This window comes from Apaloderma vittatum, unplaced genomic scaffold (assembly GCF_000703405.1).
Source record: "Apaloderma vittatum isolate BGI_N311 unplaced genomic scaffold, ASM70340v1 scaffold1189, whole genome shotgun sequence".
In the NCBI taxonomy this organism is placed as follows: domain Eukaryota; kingdom Metazoa; phylum Chordata; class Aves; order Trogoniformes; family Trogonidae; genus Apaloderma; species Apaloderma vittatum.
In genome coordinates this window covers 18460-38428 of record NW_009733374.1, presented here as the reverse complement: position 1 = coordinate 38428, position 19969 = coordinate 18460, and the positions used below count along the sequence as shown (strand labels likewise).

The window sequence follows — 19969 nt, the reverse complement described above, 5'->3', positions numbered from 1 at the left end:
CTGCTGAAAGGAGGACCACAAGAAAACTCATGAAAGCAGGCTGTTTAAAGACATGCTCCAAGACCCTTTCAGAAGAAAACCTGACAAACCTTAACTAACAAACAGTACTACAACTAAAAGGCATGTTTTTCTGATGTTTCCTTAATTGCAAAGAACACAAAATATGCATTATTTACAACTTACCTTGCAGAAACATTGGTGAAGTGCATATATGATGATATGACTACACCTATTCTTCCTTTGCCTCCCTGTATTAGGAAAAAGGGAATGATAGTGTATTTAATTTATTAAATTATTAGGGCTTACTGTAAGACTCATACTAAAAAATACTTTAAGACAGAAGAGCCAGAGAGTCCTTTTGCTCATGCATCTCCTCTGTTGTTGGTAAGGTGGTAACGATGTGCAGGAGCTTGTCCATCTATGCAAACTGGCTGACAAGCGACGTAAAAATCACTCAGTAGAATTTCTATGTGCGTGCCTCAGTCCTACTGACTGAGAGGAAGCTATTTTAAAAATAATAATCTTGAACAGCAGTAGAAACATTGTATCCACTATAGTAATTTTATATTACTCTTTCTTCCAGATATAATTCAAGACAATGTCGCAATTTCTGGCATGAAATGCTCTAAAATATCTGTTTTGGAAAGTATATGATTTTCTGATGGTTTTGGTATTTTTATCTCCCCAGCACCTGGGATTTATAACAACTACTACTCATTTTTCTATGGATAATTTAAAAAATGTTCCAAAATCTTATCAAACAATTTACATGACATAAACTCAGTACAATTTACCAAGCAGTAATTCTCAGATTTCAAAATAATTTCAGCCTCTCACCTGACACAAGTAGCTGTATCTATCTTTGCAGTTGGAAACTTTAAAGTCATTACCAAAAGGCATTCATCAACAACATGTTTTACCAATTTGTATATAAAATACCTAGGAATACCTTGCCCCCTTTTATTTTGCTTCATGTATGGGCCATTCTCCTGGCTGCAGTCCTGCAGCTAGTAAAAATTGAAGAGTGATTCATACAAACACGGCATTCTGCCTGTAAGCAATTCAGGACTGGGGACTATACAATCTGACTGGAAAAGAAGTTTTGGTCCCATTACCACCCTCACTCGGGAGTAAAATCTGACAGTGATAGAGACAGATTTGCCTCAAGGAGTAAAATCTGACAGTGATAGAGACAGATTTGCCTCAAGTGTCACCAGTACAGCTATCAACTCAGTTCTGAATTCACTTTATCTGTATTTAATACAGGCTTCTCTTTCTCTTCATTGCGAGCCAGTAAAAAGAGGAAGTAACACTGCATAATGGTAGCTTTGCTGTAAGGCACTGCAATGATACTGGTAGTTAGAACCTGTGAGAAGTACCCAGGAGGTACTTAATGCCCTCATTTCCTAACAACTATAGGACATTCTAAAGGGATGATCTGTGATATGTTGCTTATCCATATCCTGCAACAAAAGCCATGAATGCCATAAAACATGAAGAGCTTCTCAAGAATCTGAGAAACCATGAATGCCATAAAACATGAAGAGCTTCTCAAGAATTTGCTGTTGAGCTGGAAAAATCTCAAGCTTCTGAATGCACACAGAAGTAGCATTGACCTTTGAAGGAAGCAAACTAACATCGCTGCATGTTAGTCCAAGAGCAAAGCCTAGAACCTTAGTTATAAAAACCAATATGCAACAGGCATGCAGGGTCAGTGGATTTGACCTTACTTAAATCAACTGAAAATCTGGTACATTGTTTCCAACGTTGAAAACAGATCAAACTTTTTTTTTTATTTTTTAAAATGAATAAGAATAAAGGACAAAGTTTTAAAAAACTAATACAAGCTTATAGGCAGTATGAATACACAAAGCTCACTTACCCTGCAATGGATCACCACCACATGTTGAGCATCATTGTTCAGCCATGACTCCATAGCCTTGCAGATGGTACACACCTTATTAAGAGGTGGAGCATGGAGATCAGGCCACCCCACATCCAAAATCTGCAATTAAACAAGTAACATTCACAAGAGAGACTTTGACCCTAACACTATGTATTAAAATCTGCCTTTAAACTAAGATGGTGAAGAGTTTCCACATTTTTTCCAGTCCCAGAAAATCATGCCATTTAAATGCCATGGTGTAACTAGAATATGCTTCCAAGTCTTTTAGGGAGAGGAAAGGGATTTGTTTGGGTTTTTTTAAGATACCAGCATTTTAATAAAAACAGACAAACAAAAAACTGCCTCCACAACCCACTAGCCACAACATTTCTGAAAATTCTAGTTTCTTAAATAATTTTTAGTTAGAAATTCAGGTATTTTATAATGATGAATATTTAGAAGGTCAAAAATAGAACAAATAATGTTAACTGGTCTGGCCCAGTATTTGTGATTGCTTTTACTTAATCTGCAATTTATTTCCTTCACATGCAACAGATTTGACACTTCAAAACTTTGTTCGTTTTCTGTTCAATTTACATGCATATAATATGTTAACCCTAACAAAACGAGTAACTGTGAACAAATTAAATTCTTCAATAAAGCATTCAAAAGGTCAAAATTAAAAGTTCTTTAATATTATCCTGAGGTAGGGCATACCCCTATAAATTCACTGTTATAAATATACATTTGTGCTACTCTGGCCCTGTAGTAGTTGCTAAAGAGTACTTGCATACCATTTTTTGCAACAATTGGTGAGCAGAAACAAAAGTCTGTCAATAATAGCTCCCTTTCTTATGTCTCCATCGTGCAGAGAAGCAACTATGAAAACATAGTACAAAAGGGAAGTCTGTATCTGAATGAAGCTCACTAGCGACAGCTATCAGGCTACACAGCATATAACACCTTGTATCCTGTAACTGCACAAAGAAAGCATACTTGGAGCAAATTTTTGTATCGCACAGATGGAATTTTTCAATAGTCACAACAAGTTTCAGGTTCTGTGTGCACGTCTAAGAAAACGTGAGTGACTACGTAAGACACAGACCTAACAGACACAAACCAGAACTTGGGAACAAATAAAAAAGGACACGTGGTGTTTTTTATCATCTTCCAAATGACGTTTTATTACTTGGTATATCAACGCTTGCATAGCTTCAGGGCTTATCAGGCCATTTAAGCTGTACTTAATACTAGAAAAGGCAACCATTACCTTTGGGTTAAGCTTGGCAAGGTCGTATCTCTTTTCAGAGAGATTTAACACCTGTTCAGAAAGAAATTAAAAAAAATATAAACCATCAAGACTTCATAATTTATGTAGCAAATATCTGTATTTGAAACACATGATAATTACAAGAAAGTACAGTGGTAAGACTTCAGGTCTGCTTACTGTTTTACTAAATTAAATTCACATTTCATGTCAGGAAGCACTAGCAGATGCATTTTAGGCATTCAGTTATTATAGGATGAAACTAATGAAACTAAATGCATACTTTGAAAAAGGATAATTAAAATTATATTTCTTGAATTTTAAATAGATTTCTGCTGAAGAGCTAAATGGCAATCAAAAATTCATATGTGTACTGTCCATATCATGTTGGATCAGGAAGATGTATCAACATTTAAAATTAAAACTATAGTTATTCCTCCAGAAACAACTGCAATTTAACATGAATGAAACCAGAACCATCTTACACAAATGACTCACAAAATTTTCTGTAATTTTCTATCAGTCTTAATATTTGCAAAACAATTTAGCGGACAGTTGTATTTCTCAGCACAGGATTTTTAAAATTAGTGTTAAGAGGTCCTAAAATTTTCACAGAAAAACAAGTGCTATTTGACAAGGCTTTTTTTTTAAATTCATTTTTCTTGTTGTATTTATATGTGTGATCAGTTTAAAAATTCTGCATGTGAGGATATGGCCCTGATCACAATGGGTATTTGTCACTGATGGATCAGATGCCAAACCCAAGTCCCGGTCAACTTACAAAACAGAGATCAAATGGAGATACTCCAGAAGTCCTATCAGCACAGAATAGAGACTAGAAGGTACTGAAATCAACACTTCACATGCAGCAAAACAAGAGGTCATAAAATTCTTTGAAGAGATGTATATGCTATAGAAGTCAGTGGAAGGTTAACTGCATCCTTTTTAGCCTCTTTTTTTGGCGTATCCTAGGTGTACTTTATTTATATTTTGGTACAAGAAAGAGAAGCATTAGCCTTTAGTTCATTAGCCTGTAGATGATTTTGCCCTGTATTTTAGGATCTCATCTGAAGAATATGCCTGGAGATATTCAGGCTTCATGGGGTTCTGATCAACTTGTCTAGTTAAAGATGTCCCTGTTGGTCTAGATGACCTCTAAAGGTCCCTTCCAACCCAATGCATTCTACGATTCTATGAAGATAAAACAAGAGGGGAAGAAGAAACCCTTCCTCCTTATACACAGCAGTGAGGAAACATTCCCCTTCCCATATGATTTAGTCTTGTACTGGGAAGTAACTTGCACTATCAAGATAATACTAATTCACTCTGCTGAATGCTCAGCAACATCACAGGACAAAAATGAGACCTTTTAGCTGAAGAGACTTTACAAGGTACTAAAGGATCTTAGACTTGGTCCTGCTCCTTAATCAGATGACTAGGAATACAAAATCTCATGCCAAAGAAGAGAAACAAATATAAAGTAGTTGGTAATTCTGACAAAAATTAGTTACTGCTCATCAGCTACTCTCTGTGTGTCTATATAGATACCTCTCTAACTAGTGAGCTAATTTAGAATAGCTTACTCCTCAAAAAACGTTATTACCTTTCAGTCACTGTAGACACAAAGAAGTAACTAGAACACACTAATACAGCAGCAGGCAGAAATAAAGTAACCTGCTCATTTATCATTGCTCTAAATCAATATCAAGAGAAGTGCTTTGACAACTGTAAGCCACAAAACATTGCAATAAAACCAGTTACAAGACACCGCAAGAAACATACATATTTATCTATTTTAAACACCAAAACATCCAGTTTTTAGGAAATGAACAAAAAACCAAACAAGTATACAGACAAGCTCATAACACATTCTTTTGTTTGTTAAAAGTTCAAAATGTCTGAACAATTGAACACTACTCCTCTCCTACAAGTGCAATGTGTGGCAAAAATTTTACTCAAAATAGCATGACCCATACATTACTGATGAAGTTGATCAAAAACAGCAACATAATGGGGCTTTATTTCTGCAAACTGGGTTTTTCAGTTGACACACCAATTGTGTAATTAAAAGTGGTTTTTGCTTTCTGAGAGCACTGTGTGTATTTTGCAAGCATTCACCTGGAATCTTCAAGCCTTTGAATTTTGCAGTGAAGTATATATTCCTTTGTAATCAAGAGGTAATTTTATTAGGGAACAAAATGATGCTTCATTGTATCCTTTTAATCTCCTTACTATGAAAGATTTGGGTTTTCAAATAAACATTTGTTGCAGAAAGAATCTGTCAATTAAAATATGTTGCATGAAAGCAAATTTACCAATGCACTGCTGTTTCATGGACACTTTAAAACACATTTTTCAGCAAAAGTATTACAGAATACTTTATCTCTCTCCTTTCTTTCTCTTCTCTCTCTAATCTAGAGATTACTAATTCATGATTAATATAAAATAATAATAACTTAAGGGTGAAAAGTAACAGCTTCAAGTTGCAATAGGTGGTTTAGATGAATGTTAGGAAAAATCTTGTCAATGAAAAGGTTGTCAAGTGCTGGAATAGGCTGCTTTAGTCCCAATCTTGGGAGGCATTTAAAAGATGTGTAGATGTGGTGCTTAGGGATACGGTTGAAGTGTGGACCTGGCAGTGCTAGGTTGGACTAAATGATCTCAAAGGTCTCTTCCAACCTAAATGATTGTATAATTATATTCCATGATCAAAAACTCTTTTGCTATTTTAAAATAAAAGCTTGCTTGTTGAAACAGCCAATTTCTAAAGGCTACCAGCATTTAAAGTACAGGCTTTTACAACTCTAGATGAATTTTGACACATCACCAGACACTTTTGGGGTAACACCATCCTGAATTTTTCAACATGATGTGACTTCCCTCTTGTGGACCAGAGTCACACACAAATGGAATAAATTGAAGAAAGCGTAACACAGGTAATACAAAAAAATCAGTTTTGAATTTTTTCTCGGTTTTCTTCTTGGAAACAAACTCCTCCTGGAATTTTTTATTTTTTTTTACTGACAACAAAGTAGAGAAAAAATTCCTGTAAGCTATGGACAGGTTTCCATCTCTCAGTGAGAGTCTTAGACTGTCAGAGCAAGTTAGATAGGATTCTGGTCTTAGACTGTTAGAGCTAGTGAGATGATTTTTTGTTTGTACTCTTTGTAACAAACTGAGCCTCAACCAGGCAACAATGCACTCACCCAATTCTTTGGGTCTATCATTCCCCTTCTTTGTCCTCACTACCAACTGCAGTGGCAAGAGTTTAACATAATAGAAAAATCTGGAGAGAGCACAGCTTGATAAGAAATGACAAATGATGATTTGTAGTGTACATCCTGCTAGCTGAGATGCTGACCCAATGAAAGAGTTAAACTTCTCATCAGCTTCAGCACAACTGTCCATTTGCATGCCTTTTTGGAGAAGTTAGGGGACTTCGGGGTGTCGGTTTTTGCTGCTATACATGTGCATCCTGAGCAGACTCAAGGTGTCTTTGAGACACGAGAAACAAAAGATCATTTAAAAATGAGCTTTCTGAACCTACAACCTGGCTATGGTTTGTCACTTTATCTTGCCAATTTGCATAAATAGAGCAGAAGGCATCAAACATTTATTTCACCAAGCCACGGATTTCCAAAGTATTTATTAGAATACAAGTAAGTAAACCTAACAAAACAAAAACAAAAAACCCCACAGATCCAAATTTTGCAAGACAAACTCATTGCAATTCCACTTAGAGAGAGGAAATCCTAAACAAGAGTTACAATGTATCAGATTTCTGTAATACAAACCAGTTATTTAGTGAGATTTAACTGGACTGATACTACAAGCTCACTTCAGAAATACCAACACACTGCTGTTGCATGGGAAACGACACTGAGAACAGGTGAATTTGAACCACTAAAGCTTTGCATATAAGTGACCTTCAGATTGTGCCTTACAAGCTACTAGCAGCCAAGGGCAAGAAGGTAACATGCTGGTAGCTTGTTACAATTTGAAGGTCACTACCATCACAAGTACTACAAGTGCAACTTAAGGACAATAGCTGACTAATGACTGACTAATAACGCATCTATGACACTTTGGTTTGTGTGAGAAAGACAGTGTATTTAAACCATTAGGTGGAATCACTCCAGAAACCAATTTCCACCATGAGTCAAATTCATGCTCCTGAAGACACAGATTTGATTCTAATAGCTCAAACACGCGAACTAAAAAGGCAGTAGAAGAAAAAAGTAAAGTATTAGCCCTGTTTTAAATTCACCTTCACAGAACAAGCAGAGATAACAGAATCATAGAACGGCATAGGCTGGAAGGGACCTTAGAGATCATCTAGTCCAATCTCCCTGTTTTGGGCAGGGACGGCACCTCTCGACTAGACCAGGCAACACATGGGGACCGAGCGGGAATCGAACCCGCGACCTCAGTGTCGTCATTGTTGTCAACACCACGCTCAAACCACTGACCTAACCGGCCTCAATACATGCCACAGGATTTAGATGTGCCAGCCAGAAAACACCACAGAAGATTAACAGTTTGGATCATCATTTAAAAAAAAAATAAATTAACATCTCATTATAGATTTGCTTAAAATTTAATTTCCTGTAGAAAATAAACAGCAGGAAAAAATGCGTATAAGTCAAGTTAATGAGAAAGTGATGGACAGAACATTACTTTCATATTGTTTCACAATATATAGTAGAGACAGCCAAGACACAATGATGAGAGACCTTATACATCCAGATGAGAATCCAGATGTAGCTGGCTGCTGGAAAAAAAGAACGCACTCCATGTTGCATGGTGTGTAACTTTTACAAGTACACTCTGAACAACAAAATTGCCAGTGCAATTATTCTACAGTATTTGACTACATGCTATCACAACAGAGACTGCAGTGCCAACCAGCAGAAAAATGCTTTTAGTATCTGTCCTTGCCTAACAGCTTAAAATACTACTGAAAATCTTGCTCTTCCTGGCAAAGTTGTAAAGGTGGACAAAAGAGGCTTTAGATGAGTGACTTTCAGTTTATAATGGCATATGTGGACCTACAAGTGATCTTCCTACAAGAAGATTATGTATCACAAAAGACTGACCCTGCACATACCAAGTAATTATCCCCATGTTTGGATTTGAGCATTCGAGTCACATCTTGTAGGTTGTGGAGATAAGTTTCCTCAGAACAGCTACTGGGGAAGGATACAGCAATGATCCGTTCTGTGATGTAGGTGAGGTCAAGTTCATAGCCTTCCTCCATAATGTGATCAAAGTCTGCACTTCTGTGAAGAAATTAGATGTGGCAGTTCAGAGCAAAGCAGCTGAGAACAAGCATAGCATTTTAATGAGAAGAAACTGCAACTTAGATTCATACAGTCAAGTATTTGATGATTCCAATATTTTCATTACAATTACAACTTACTAAATACCTAGAGAGCACAAAATATTCAGATCAGTACACAAATGGAATTAACCAAAATTAGAGTTCTTCACATTAAAACCATAGTGAAAAAATAACATAGCAGTAAAACGAGTACAAGCAACTTTGACAAACACTAGTGCAACAAAACTGGGAGTTAAACAGAAAACATAGGTGCTTATGTCTCAACAAATCTCTTTCTGTAGAATTCCACAAATGTTTTACATTTGCAGTGATCTGCAAAACACTGCAGATAGATACCATCTTGAAATCCGTTCTGCATTAACGCTGAAGTGAATTTAAAACCAGTCCCGAAACTGCAACAGACAACAATGTAATGAAACTCATCTCACAGGTTAGTCTACAGATACTGTTTACTCCTCTCTCTTTTCCAGGTTGAGGGCACAAGCAGGAAGCTTACCTTGTCCTTCTTAATAGGATAATTAGAAGATTACAGTCATTAAGTGAGAAGTTAGCTTAGCAAATATGCCCAGTTGTTTTCTCAGACAAGGATTATAAAAATAGTCCTTGCATAGCAGGACATGTCTTGCAAAGACTGAACTCACAGAAATCACAACTAAAATTAACAAAACCTAAACCAACCACAACATTATATGACACTAGTACACAAAATACCAAAGAAATACTTGCCGTGATCCTTTGTCACAAGTGAAAGAGGAGTTCTTCGAAGGACTACTAGAATTCTGGAACAAAGAAAGCAGAGTAGTCAATCCAACACCTTCCTTGCTGCCACTGATGTCAATGTTCCTGCCCTTTTTCCTCATCTATTATGTCCATACTGTGGAAAACCATACCAACAACACAACAAGAGAGATCATTGCCTTATGTTTTGACTGCAAACACTGTGGTTATGACTAGGTTATGTCCAATTCTTCAGACTGACTCACTAGTACCTCTTCCAAGTCACTACTGCCAGAGAAGGACTGGTTGTCTTTTGTGCTCTTCTTGGTAACAACATTAAGATTAAACATTCAATGGACTTCTGAGAAGAAGGAGCTTGAATTTCTTTACAAACCTGCAAAAGTAAGTTTCTTTCAAGTGATTCTCTTAATTCAATATTGAAAAATATACTCAATTTATTACAGTATCAGAGTCCTGGGAGTTTGAATAGAAGCCTGAAGTGGAATGGTTTTGCTTTATGAAAATTCAGTGCGTGTCTTTTGTAGTTCATTTCATTCAGTAATCATGCATTCAAAGTGTCAAAATGTTCTCGCCCATGAACTTTAGCAATAGAATTCTTCTCACCTAATTTTAACTGTCTCAAATTAGGGTCCATTGTGACAGTTACTCAAGGTCTCTGTACATAATGGAGAGAAATAAATAGACACATAGTCTAGTACCCCCAGGGCAGTATCCCTTCCTTCCAGGACAAGTTTTTAGAAAAAGATAGCTACTTCTATACTAACATTAAATAAAAATAAATAAAAATATGTACTTAACATTTAGAGATCTCCTTTTATACAAAAAAAATTAGAAGTTACATTCAAGTATCATGCATCAGTAACTTCAGAAGAGAAAGAGTATTCGCTCATCTTCCTGCTGTGAATTTTTACTTAATATACAGAAAAACACATACAAAAATATATTCAGATGAAGGATAAGAGCTGGAAAGCTGATAAACTGTATCTATTTTGGCTACGCACATAACAAATATTCCCAAATGAAATAAATTGTGTTTAAATGGAAGAGGCCTTAGAACTTTCCATACAGTAATGCTCTATATCAAAATCTGGAAACAGCTAGGACAAGCATGCAAGTGGCACATTTCCTTCCAAAACTTCTGGAAATGAGCTGTCCTGGCAAATTTTAAAGCACACTTGATAGCACCTCATCTAAGTGCTTGGTTCCAGTTCCACCACTTCTTGTCTTTACTTTTTCAACAGACAATAAGGAAGCTTCATAGTATTTTCAGCTTCTTTTTACTCAATCCCGACTTAGTATTTTAAAAGCTGTAGGTAAGATACCATGGGTGCCAAAATAAGTAAATAACTAATAACTAAAATTCAAAACAAAGCTTCTACCATCTTTTGTTTTACAAATAGAAAGCAATTAACGGAACATGTCTCTTTCTCCACTTTATTGTTCCCTGTTGGTCACACAGATGTATTCATTGCTTAAAGAGTACTTCCACCACTTTTTAATAAATTTTATGATTAAACCTTCATATTCATGAATAATCAGTCCCTTAGTGGCTTCCTCTGGTAAGAAAATAACTGATGAAATCATTCTCTATTGTATTCTCTATTGTAGCATATAAATACATCCTGCTCTCTAAGTTGGAGACATACAGATTTGATAGGTAGACAAGGAATTGGCTGGATGGTCGCACCAGAAGGTAGTGGTCGATGGCTCAATGTCCAGATGGAGATGAGTGACCAGCAGTGGCCCTGAGGGGTCCGTGCTGCAACCAGTGTTGTTTAATATCTTCATCAACGACATAGACAGTAGGATCAAGTGCACCCTCAGCAAGTTTGCACATGACACCAAGTTGAGTGATGTTGTCGATGTGCCAGAGGGACATAATGTCATCCAGAGGGACATGGACAAGCTGGAGAAGTGGAGCCATGCAAATCTCATGAGGTTTGACATGGCAAAGTGCAAAGTCTTGCACCTGAGTCAGGGCAATCCTTATTATCAATATAAGCCGGGCGATGATGTGATTGAGAGCAGCCCTGCGGAAATGAACTTGAGGGTACTGCTGGACAAAAAACTACACATTAGCCAACAGCACACACTCACAGCCCAGAAGGCCAATCGCATCCTGGGCTGCATAAGAAGAAGCATGGCCAGCAGACTTAGAGAGGTGATTCTGCCCCTCTACTCTGCTCTGGTGAGACCTCATCTGGCGGAGCCCTCAACACAAGATGGACATGGACCTATTGGAGTGGGTCCAGAAGAAGGCCACAAAGACCATCAAAGAGCTGGAGCAGCCCTCCTACGAGGACAGGATGAGGGAGTTGGGGCTGTTCAGCCTGGAGAAGAGAAGGCTCCAGCAAGACCTTATATTAGCCTTCCAGTACCTGAAGAGGGCCTACAGGAAAGCTGGAGAGGAACTGTTTACAAAGGTGTGTAGCGGTAAGACAAGGGGCCACAGTTTTAATCTAGAGCAGGGCTGATTTAGATTAGAGGTTAGGAAGAAGTTCTGTACGAAAGTGGTGAGACATTGGCACGAGTCGCCCAGAGGGGTGGTGGAGATTCCATTCCCATCCCTGGAGGCATTCAAGATCAGGCTTAACAGAGCTCTGAGCAACCTGATCTAGTTAAGAATGTCCCTGCTGAGTGAAGCAGGGGTTGGACTAAATGACCTTTAAATATCCCTCCCAATACAACACATTCTATGATTCTGTAAAAATATTCTGTGTTGTAGCATATAAACTAGCATATAACCTAGCAGCATGCAGTGTATAAGCACATGAACAACAACTTACTGCAAAATGTTAACAGAAATAATACTGTATGCAAGCCATGTCACACACTGAAATGCACAGTACTATATGCTTTTCTCTGCTCTGTGTACAAAACTGCATAAACCTGACAACTTGCACAATTCAACAGCTAACACAACTTAAAGCTTAAATTTCCAGTGTTGTTTGAAAATAAATTTTCTTGAAGTACCTATAATACAGTTTAAAACTCTAGCTGATTGGCTGCACATATAAAAATATATCAGTTTAAAAGGACTCTTTTTCTGAAAACTTATCTGGGTATTGTGTTGCATTGCATGGCCTCAAATAGCTGCAATACTCTCTAGTCTGTCATTATGGGTATGCTTTTATACAAATTTGGTGCTGTGGTGCACCAAACTACTAAATTTTACTTAACTCTTCATAAGGTCAAGATCACCTTATATGTTAACTACAGTCAGTAACTTGTTGGCAAACGGACAGTCAAGAAAACACCTCTGTTTTTCTGTGTGTCCTCTAGATTATAGTCACTTCCTCCTCCTTTCCATGGCTTGAAATTACCTTGTGCAAGTGATGTACTCTTTCTTCCTCTGTTTTTCTTTTTACTGTGTGTTGTGTTTACTAATTATCAATAACTACACCACTAACTTTTCCCCTCATAGTTAAAATATTTAGCAAAATCCAATGAAGATGCAATGCATGACTTACTACAGAGGCAAAATATTTACTGAAAAAGCTTTTTAAAGGTTTGATGAAATATATTCTGACTGAATTCAGGTGTAATAGTCAAGTAAAACCAATACTGAACTTCTATGACTGGCTTCTCCCCCTTCCCCCCCCAACATTTCTGTGTGGTTTCAGGGTCATTTCACTGATAAAAAGGGATTCTTCTTCATTCTGGACCAAGTAATACACACCTACCAGCATAATATGAGTTTCACGAAGTACAGGAATCAACAGCACAGGGCAGACCATCCATAAAGGCAAATCATCTCCATCCAAATAAAAACCCCACTACTTTCTGCCTTGCTGCACACTGGAGGGATAATGGCAGAATATTTGGCTAATCTTCTAAGAAAGCAGATGCTATCTGGCATCACCCAGTGGGAACAATTGCAGAGAGTATCTTGCAAAACTAGACACGATTTTTATTTCCTGTCAACCAATAGAAGTAGAGAAGATAGAGAGGAACAAAAAAATGGTGTGTTTAAACACATCTGGCTAAAAATTTAAAATTGTAACTAGGATAAACTGAGTGGAACTAGCACTTCATTTGTCACCAATAGGACAGATCACCCTGAGATTATTCTTCTTTAAGGTTCCCCATGATTCTTTTTCCTCTGCCTCTTTGGGACTGTCTGGAAATTTATACAGTAGCCAGCCCTTTGAGAAGCAGCGTTTTGAAAAAAGAAAACACTTCCCATTTAGCTAATAATTCAGTTTTAGGGAATTTTTATATCCCAAACAAACAGACCAATCCCAAACAACAACACATACAAGTTATCCCAAAGTAAGCAAGCGCAATGAGCCTTTTGGTCAGACAAATTTAGCTGCAGTTGTTGTAGGAAAGCCAGCAGGGGGAAGCAATTGCTTCTCTAAAGACAACTTTTCTCCTCAGGCAAAGAATATTAACAAGCAAATTCACTGCCTCCAGGGTACTGTGTCATTGCCCTTTCCCAGTGAAAACTCAAGCCATGCAACGTTTTCCTTTTTCATCCTCCTTATTGTTTCCGATATCTTCATCTCATCTTCTTATATCATCTTTATCTGGATTTCAGTAAAGCATTTGACACCATCTCCCACAGCATCCTCTTAGGTAAACTAAGGAAGTGTGGTCTGGATGATCAAGTAGTGAGGTGGGTTTTTAACTGGTTGAAGGGAAGAAGTCAGACAGTTGTGATCAATGGGGCAGAGTCCAGTTGGAGGCCTGTGTCTAGTGGAGTCCCTCAGGGTTCAATAGTGGGGCCAGTGCTGTTCAATATATTCATCAATGACCTGGATGAGGGAACAGAGAACACTGTCAGCAAGTTTGCTGATGACACAAAACTGGAAGGAGTAGCTGACACACCAGAAGGCTGTGCTTGCCATCCAGTGACACTTAGACAGGCTGGAACGTTGGATAGGGAAAAATCTTATAAATTCAACAAGGGAAATTGTAGAGTCCTGCACCTGGGAAGGAACAACTCTATGTACCAGTATAGATTTGAGACTGACCTGCTGGAGAGCAGTGTAAGGAAAAGGGACCTGGGGTCCTGGTGGACAGCAGGATGCCCATGAGCCAGCAATGAGCCCTCGTGGCCAAGAAGGCCAATGGCATCCTGGAGTGTATCAGAAAGGGAGTGGCTAGTAGGTCAAGAGAGGTTCTCCTCCTTCTCTGCTCTGCCCTAGTGAGGCCACATCTGGAATATTGTGTCCAGTTCTGGGCCCCTCAGTTCAAGAAGGACAGGGAACTGCTTGAAAGAGTCCAGTGTAGAGCCACAAAGATGATGGAGTGGATCATCTTTATGAGGAAAGGCTGAAGGAGTTGGTCTCTTGAGCTTGGAGAAGATGAGGCTGAGGGGTGACCTCATTAATGTTTATAAATATGTAAAGGGTCATCCTGTCAGGAGGACGGAGCCAGGCTCTTTTGAGCGACGTCCAATGATATAACAAGAGGCAACTGGTGCAAGTTGGAGCATAGGTGGTTCCACAAAAACATTAGGAAAAACTTATTCACTGTGAGGGTGACAGAGCACTGGAACAGGCTGCCCAGGGAAGTTGTGCAGTCTCCTTCTCTGGAGACATTCAAAACCTGCCTGGACGCGTTCCTGTGTGACCTACTCTAGGTGATCCTGCTCGGGCAGGGGAGTTGGACTAGACGATCTTTCAAGGTCCCTTCCAAAGCCCAGCATTCTGTGATTCTGTGATTTAGCTCCTCTATCTAGTCCTCAGCTCATTGCAGAGTTTGCTATCCCAAATTTCTCAAAAATGCAAGTCTCCAATGAGACCATCTCAGAGCCTACTACAGCCTAGGCATGATACAGAAGCTAAGAAACATGCCTGTATTCAATTCTGCATCAATTTCACCAGCACAGCCTATGGAAAGCATAGAAAGCAAGCAAGACAGCCACTAAAGCTTGGATGAAACAGGCTTTTGAGATTTATTCACCTTCCTCTGACACCAAAGAGGGTGAATCTGCTTATGGATTACCTATTCTGCCTCAATAAGACAATAGCAAGTTTGTGGTGTTCCAGGCAGCAGGCTGCAGCTCCTACATTCACAACCTCTCCCAGTCTCTCCATAGCTTCCGAGTAAAACCATGACATAGGTATAGTACAGGCCATCTCACACAGTGTGGCACCAAGGTGACATTGAGACATCTTCTGCAGTAGTTCAGAAACAGAAGGAATAAGAAATAACCTCTCTGCTAAGCCTGCATCCCCTCACCCTTGATGAAAGGCTACCTCTCAAGTGAAGAAACAGAGACAATCAAATAAAACATAATGCCTGTTAAAAAATTAAAACATCTGTTAAAAAACTGCATGTCTCAGCAGGATGATAGTCCTCAACCTCAGTAAGGGAACTTGGGTCACAGCTAATAGTATTACACACTTTGTAGGCTGTCATCGTCTTGTAGTACAGCTTCAGTGACCAGAAAGATCAGAGAAGGGACAAAGTATGAAAGGAGATCGGGTTTGCCCCAGATAAATTCATTTGTTATTTTGTCTTTAATTCATTTTGTCAGTATACTGATGTAGTATCTTTTACATGAAAGCTCCGAGGTGAAAAAAATAATCAAAATCTAAGATGTAAACTGTTAGTTTCTACTACCAGAGTAAAACTAGACATGTGTGCCACATATAGACTTAGGAGTAGCAGGTGAGATAATAACTTACCCCTTCGGGGACTAGAATCAAAGGCTTAGCCTGCCAAATGAAAGATCATTCCCAAGGCCCTATTCCTGGCATTGAACTATAATAAAATAATACAATATCTGCTTAAAAAAAATTTTAGCAGAATATAGGAACTACTAGTTTCAAGGGCAGGGTTGTTTTAAACAGCTGAGACATACATTAACTATATGCTTCTCCAAAGAACAGCACTACTGAAAACTCATGGCTCCAGGATCTGACATGCATTGATACAGCTCATCTATTTTTCTCTTTCTTGAACAGGAGCATTAACAAGTGCAAGGATCAATGAGCAATAACTACCACTATCTGCAATGTAAATCAATGACTAACTTGTGAGTTAAAGGTATCAGGACATATTTTGAAAGACTGTCATGGATCCATTTGGGATGTAAATACTTTATTTGCGCCTATTTTTAATGTTGATATAAGCATCAGAAAACTTGATTAGTTGACCTGTTGTGGAAGTACACGCATTTTTCACAGCTTTTAACTTACGAAATTTTTTCCACACAAATATTCACCAAACAGCCACAAATAAGGATATGAACAGAGAGACTGAGCAGCAGGAGATCTGAATGCATTTTAACCAGATTTGTGACAGTATTTTCATTCCCCAAGCCATGGACAGGAATCAGAAGAAATTCCCTAACCTAATCCAAGGCATAGCGTATCAGCTCTATACAGTCCAGCATACTGCAGAAAAGACAGGACAATAAACTACACTGATGCCTGTACTGTCCCCCCATGGTAATTCCTACTGACACAGTAGTTGCTTTTAGAATCTACAGTGAAACACATGTTTGGATGTCTTGGATGAGAACCAAAATTTGCATAATCTTTTGGCCTCAGGCTTTAAAATTATTCCTAACACGGAAAACAAAGATTCACGTCTTGCGAATACAAACGTCTCTATGTTACTGTGTATCTATTCCCGCAGCAAAAATAAAAATAATAAATAAAGAAAGCTCTTTCTGAGTTGACTGTCTATGGAAGAGATCTATCATTATTTCTACTGAAAAGAGCTATTTGTTTGGCTGTACATTTTATTCTGCTCTGTATACTGTGTTCTGTAAAAATAATAATCTCTTCCCATGTGTAGCATAAAACCAAGAGCCCAGACAAGTAGCAGCATCTGCAGAAATTATAAATCCCAGCTTCCTGCCTCTATATCAAAAACTACCCTGATTCTTAGCTGCTGTCAAAGCTGCTCCCATGATTCTTACCTATAACACTTCAGCCAAGATAGGCCAAGCTCCCCTAAAGAAGTTAAATGTAGGGCTTTGTAATCTTTATCAAGTTTGTGGGACACTTGGAGATGGAGTTCCACCTACCAATCTGTCAGAGAAACAAGGAACTGACCAGGGCAGGAAGATCGTCTTCCAATTCACTTACATTCAGAAAAGCAGCCCTGCTTACAGCCTGAAAATTCCCATTATGGTTGGGTCTTCTATCTACCCTTTCCATGATATTTCTGAAGCCTTAGTTGTACAATGCCTCAAGATCAGGAGTTCACATGGAGCTTCATGAGGCTAGCACGTAGCCCTAACCAGTGATGTGTAACACTGTTCCTTGCAACCCCAGAACAGGAACACACCTGGTTCACGGAAAGTAACAATCAAAAATATGGTGAACTGCCAAATAATAACCAATGTAAAATGTAAAAGGACAAAAGGCATAGCTGAAAAAGCCTTGCTTACTATTAAGGCTGCCTTCAAAATGACTGCGCATGAGCTACAACATGTGCAGAAAAAAAAACAACCCAGAACATGTGACCTTGGCTTGTGTAATAAGCAACCAGTACAAACAGAAAATTCTCTATAATATTCCCGTGTAACACAATGAAGCTAAAAACTTACACCTAACCATAGAAAATGATCCGCAATTATTTTCCTCTTAATGTATCTCATTATTTTGCTTCACATTTATTATACTAGAAGCAGCTGTCAAAACCAATTATTCACATGTAGATAATCAAGAAATTTGCCCTACTCTGATTTCTTTTTAATTTTAGTTAACTTGTCTAGTTAAGGAAGAGTGAAGTGAAGTGAATGGAGAAACAATCTTTTCACTAGACATTTTAGCTCATTTCAGTGTGAAATATATTCTATCAACTTAGAAATAATTACAATTTTACTAGAACAGTGTGGATAATAGTGTGAATCCAACCACAGAGATGACCTCAGTTGTACAAAAACATTTATTGCCAGCCCAAGTAAACAATCTATACTGCTAATACAACCTCTGTGAAGGTCTCCTGCCTATATGGGTAATCAAGGATCAGAACTCTTCACACCAGCAGAAGCCTGAAGCACCGAACCATGGACAACATCGCAAAACAAATGCAATGTGCGCAAGACTACCACTGTGAAACAGATGTTCATTTACAGTAATAGAGAACTGCCCTTCAACTGATCAATGAACGGTGAGGACCATATGCATCTTGCAAGTCCTTCCCTCTGCTCCTTTTTAAATGTTAACTTCATCTTTACAGCAGTGAATGAAATACCTGCATCACAGTTGCCTACTAACAGTTAACTACAGGCATTTCCCATGGTTTAATCAGAAATCAAAGAAGCTTTGCATCTCTGATAAAAGGCAACTGCAGAAGGCTTCTTCATTTATCTTACTTATTTCACAGACTGTGGTAAAAGTATATTCACAAGTGCTATCAGAATTGAAATATGCAATCCTTCCAATTTTCAGAAATTTCTACGTAACTTAGAAGACTGGGTTCTATTGCACTTCAATAAATGTATTTAATACTACTTGTACCAGTAGTACTACAGCAGAAATAAGAAAAAGAAGTTGGGAAGGGGCATTTAATTTGTTTTGTAAAGAATACGGCAGAGTAACTTGAACAAATAAAGGCTAAAAGACCAACTCCATATTTACCACAATTTAAGAACTAACATTCTTTCTGTAAAAAAAAAAAAAAATCTTGAATTTCTGAACTCCTCTGAATACAATACACTGAACACTGAGTTCATTTCATTGTTCCTGGATAAACTCAGGAGGTGGAAAAAAACCAGTAATTATCCTAATCAAAGGCTAATTTCACACAGAAACTGAAGTGTGTGCTTTGAAAATGGCTAGCAAAGAACACAGCCACAAACAGGAAAATAAATTAGGCCGAGTAAAGGAAAAAGAAATAAAATGGAATTACTTACAGTTCTGGTTAAATGACTTTTAATGGCTTCAGAGTTAGTAGCCTGAAAAATGAGAAAAGTTAACAAAACTGACTTTAATTTTCCAGATTAATTATATTCTAAGAAATCCCCTCTGTAACACACACACACACACCAAATAAATCATTCAGAAGTAGACGTAAGTTCCACAGTATTAATAAGCAAACTATCTCTCAAATAGATACAGAAAATAGATCTCTTTTACATTATCACCCTGTGTTTTCAGTTCTTGTATAGCAGTACTCAACTACTGAGGGTGCTTACTCCAAGTTACAATATACACAGAGATACATGCTATTAATCACCACTTCCCTTTTGCATTTTTTTCCCCAATCTCTTGGGTTCGTTTTTTCATGAAAACAGACACTTACATAGGTATTGATAAACTGAACTGCCTAGGATTTTCTTTAAACACTGTGTAAAATTTCCGTTCAAGGCTTTAAAACACGCCAAGTTGTACTTGTGGAGTTTTAAATTAAACCTATTAGAAGAAACGAGGCTATCCATTACTACAAAAATCTAACTGAATCACCAGAAGCATAACCTTCCATATACAAAAAAGGCAAAATATACAAAATATTGCTTTTGGATTCACTTGGGTGTCTGCACCAAAAGACTCCGCGGGTTCCATAAGCAGAGCACTTGGGAAAAAACACTGCCTGTTTTGCTCTTCACCAAAAAGTTCATATACAACCTGAACTCAGCATCTACCTTTCAGAACAACTAAGCAACCTATTTGTGTTATTGCATATAAAATAGAGACAGAAAGAAAGTTTACATCTAATGTCATCCAGTTCAAAAGGATTTTTTACCTTGTACTTCTCAATTTTGCACCAATCTGGTGCAGTCTGATAGTCTTCCAGGATAACTAGCAGAGGGAACATGGAAAAAGCATCA

The 19969-nt window shown here is 37.9% G+C and overlaps 1 protein-coding gene across 1 annotated transcript in view; it reads right to left on the bottom strand.

Moving 5' to 3' along the window:
• TNS3 (tensin 3) overlaps positions 1-8409 on the bottom strand; it is a gene marked incomplete at its 3' end in the record, with an annotated part of 64220 nt that extends 55811 nt beyond the window's left edge. Inside the window, exons 1-4 of the mRNA XM_009875850.1 lie at positions 8260-8409; positions 3156-3206; positions 1883-2005; positions 184-248 (exon numbers count right to left, since the gene is read on the bottom strand). Coding sequence (XP_009874152.1) covers positions 184-248; positions 1883-2005; positions 3156-3206; positions 8260-8409 — 389 coding nt within the window. The remainder of the gene's footprint in view (positions 1-183; positions 249-1882; positions 2006-3155; positions 3207-8259) is intronic.
• Between the last annotated feature and the right edge of the window lie 11560 nt (positions 8410-19969).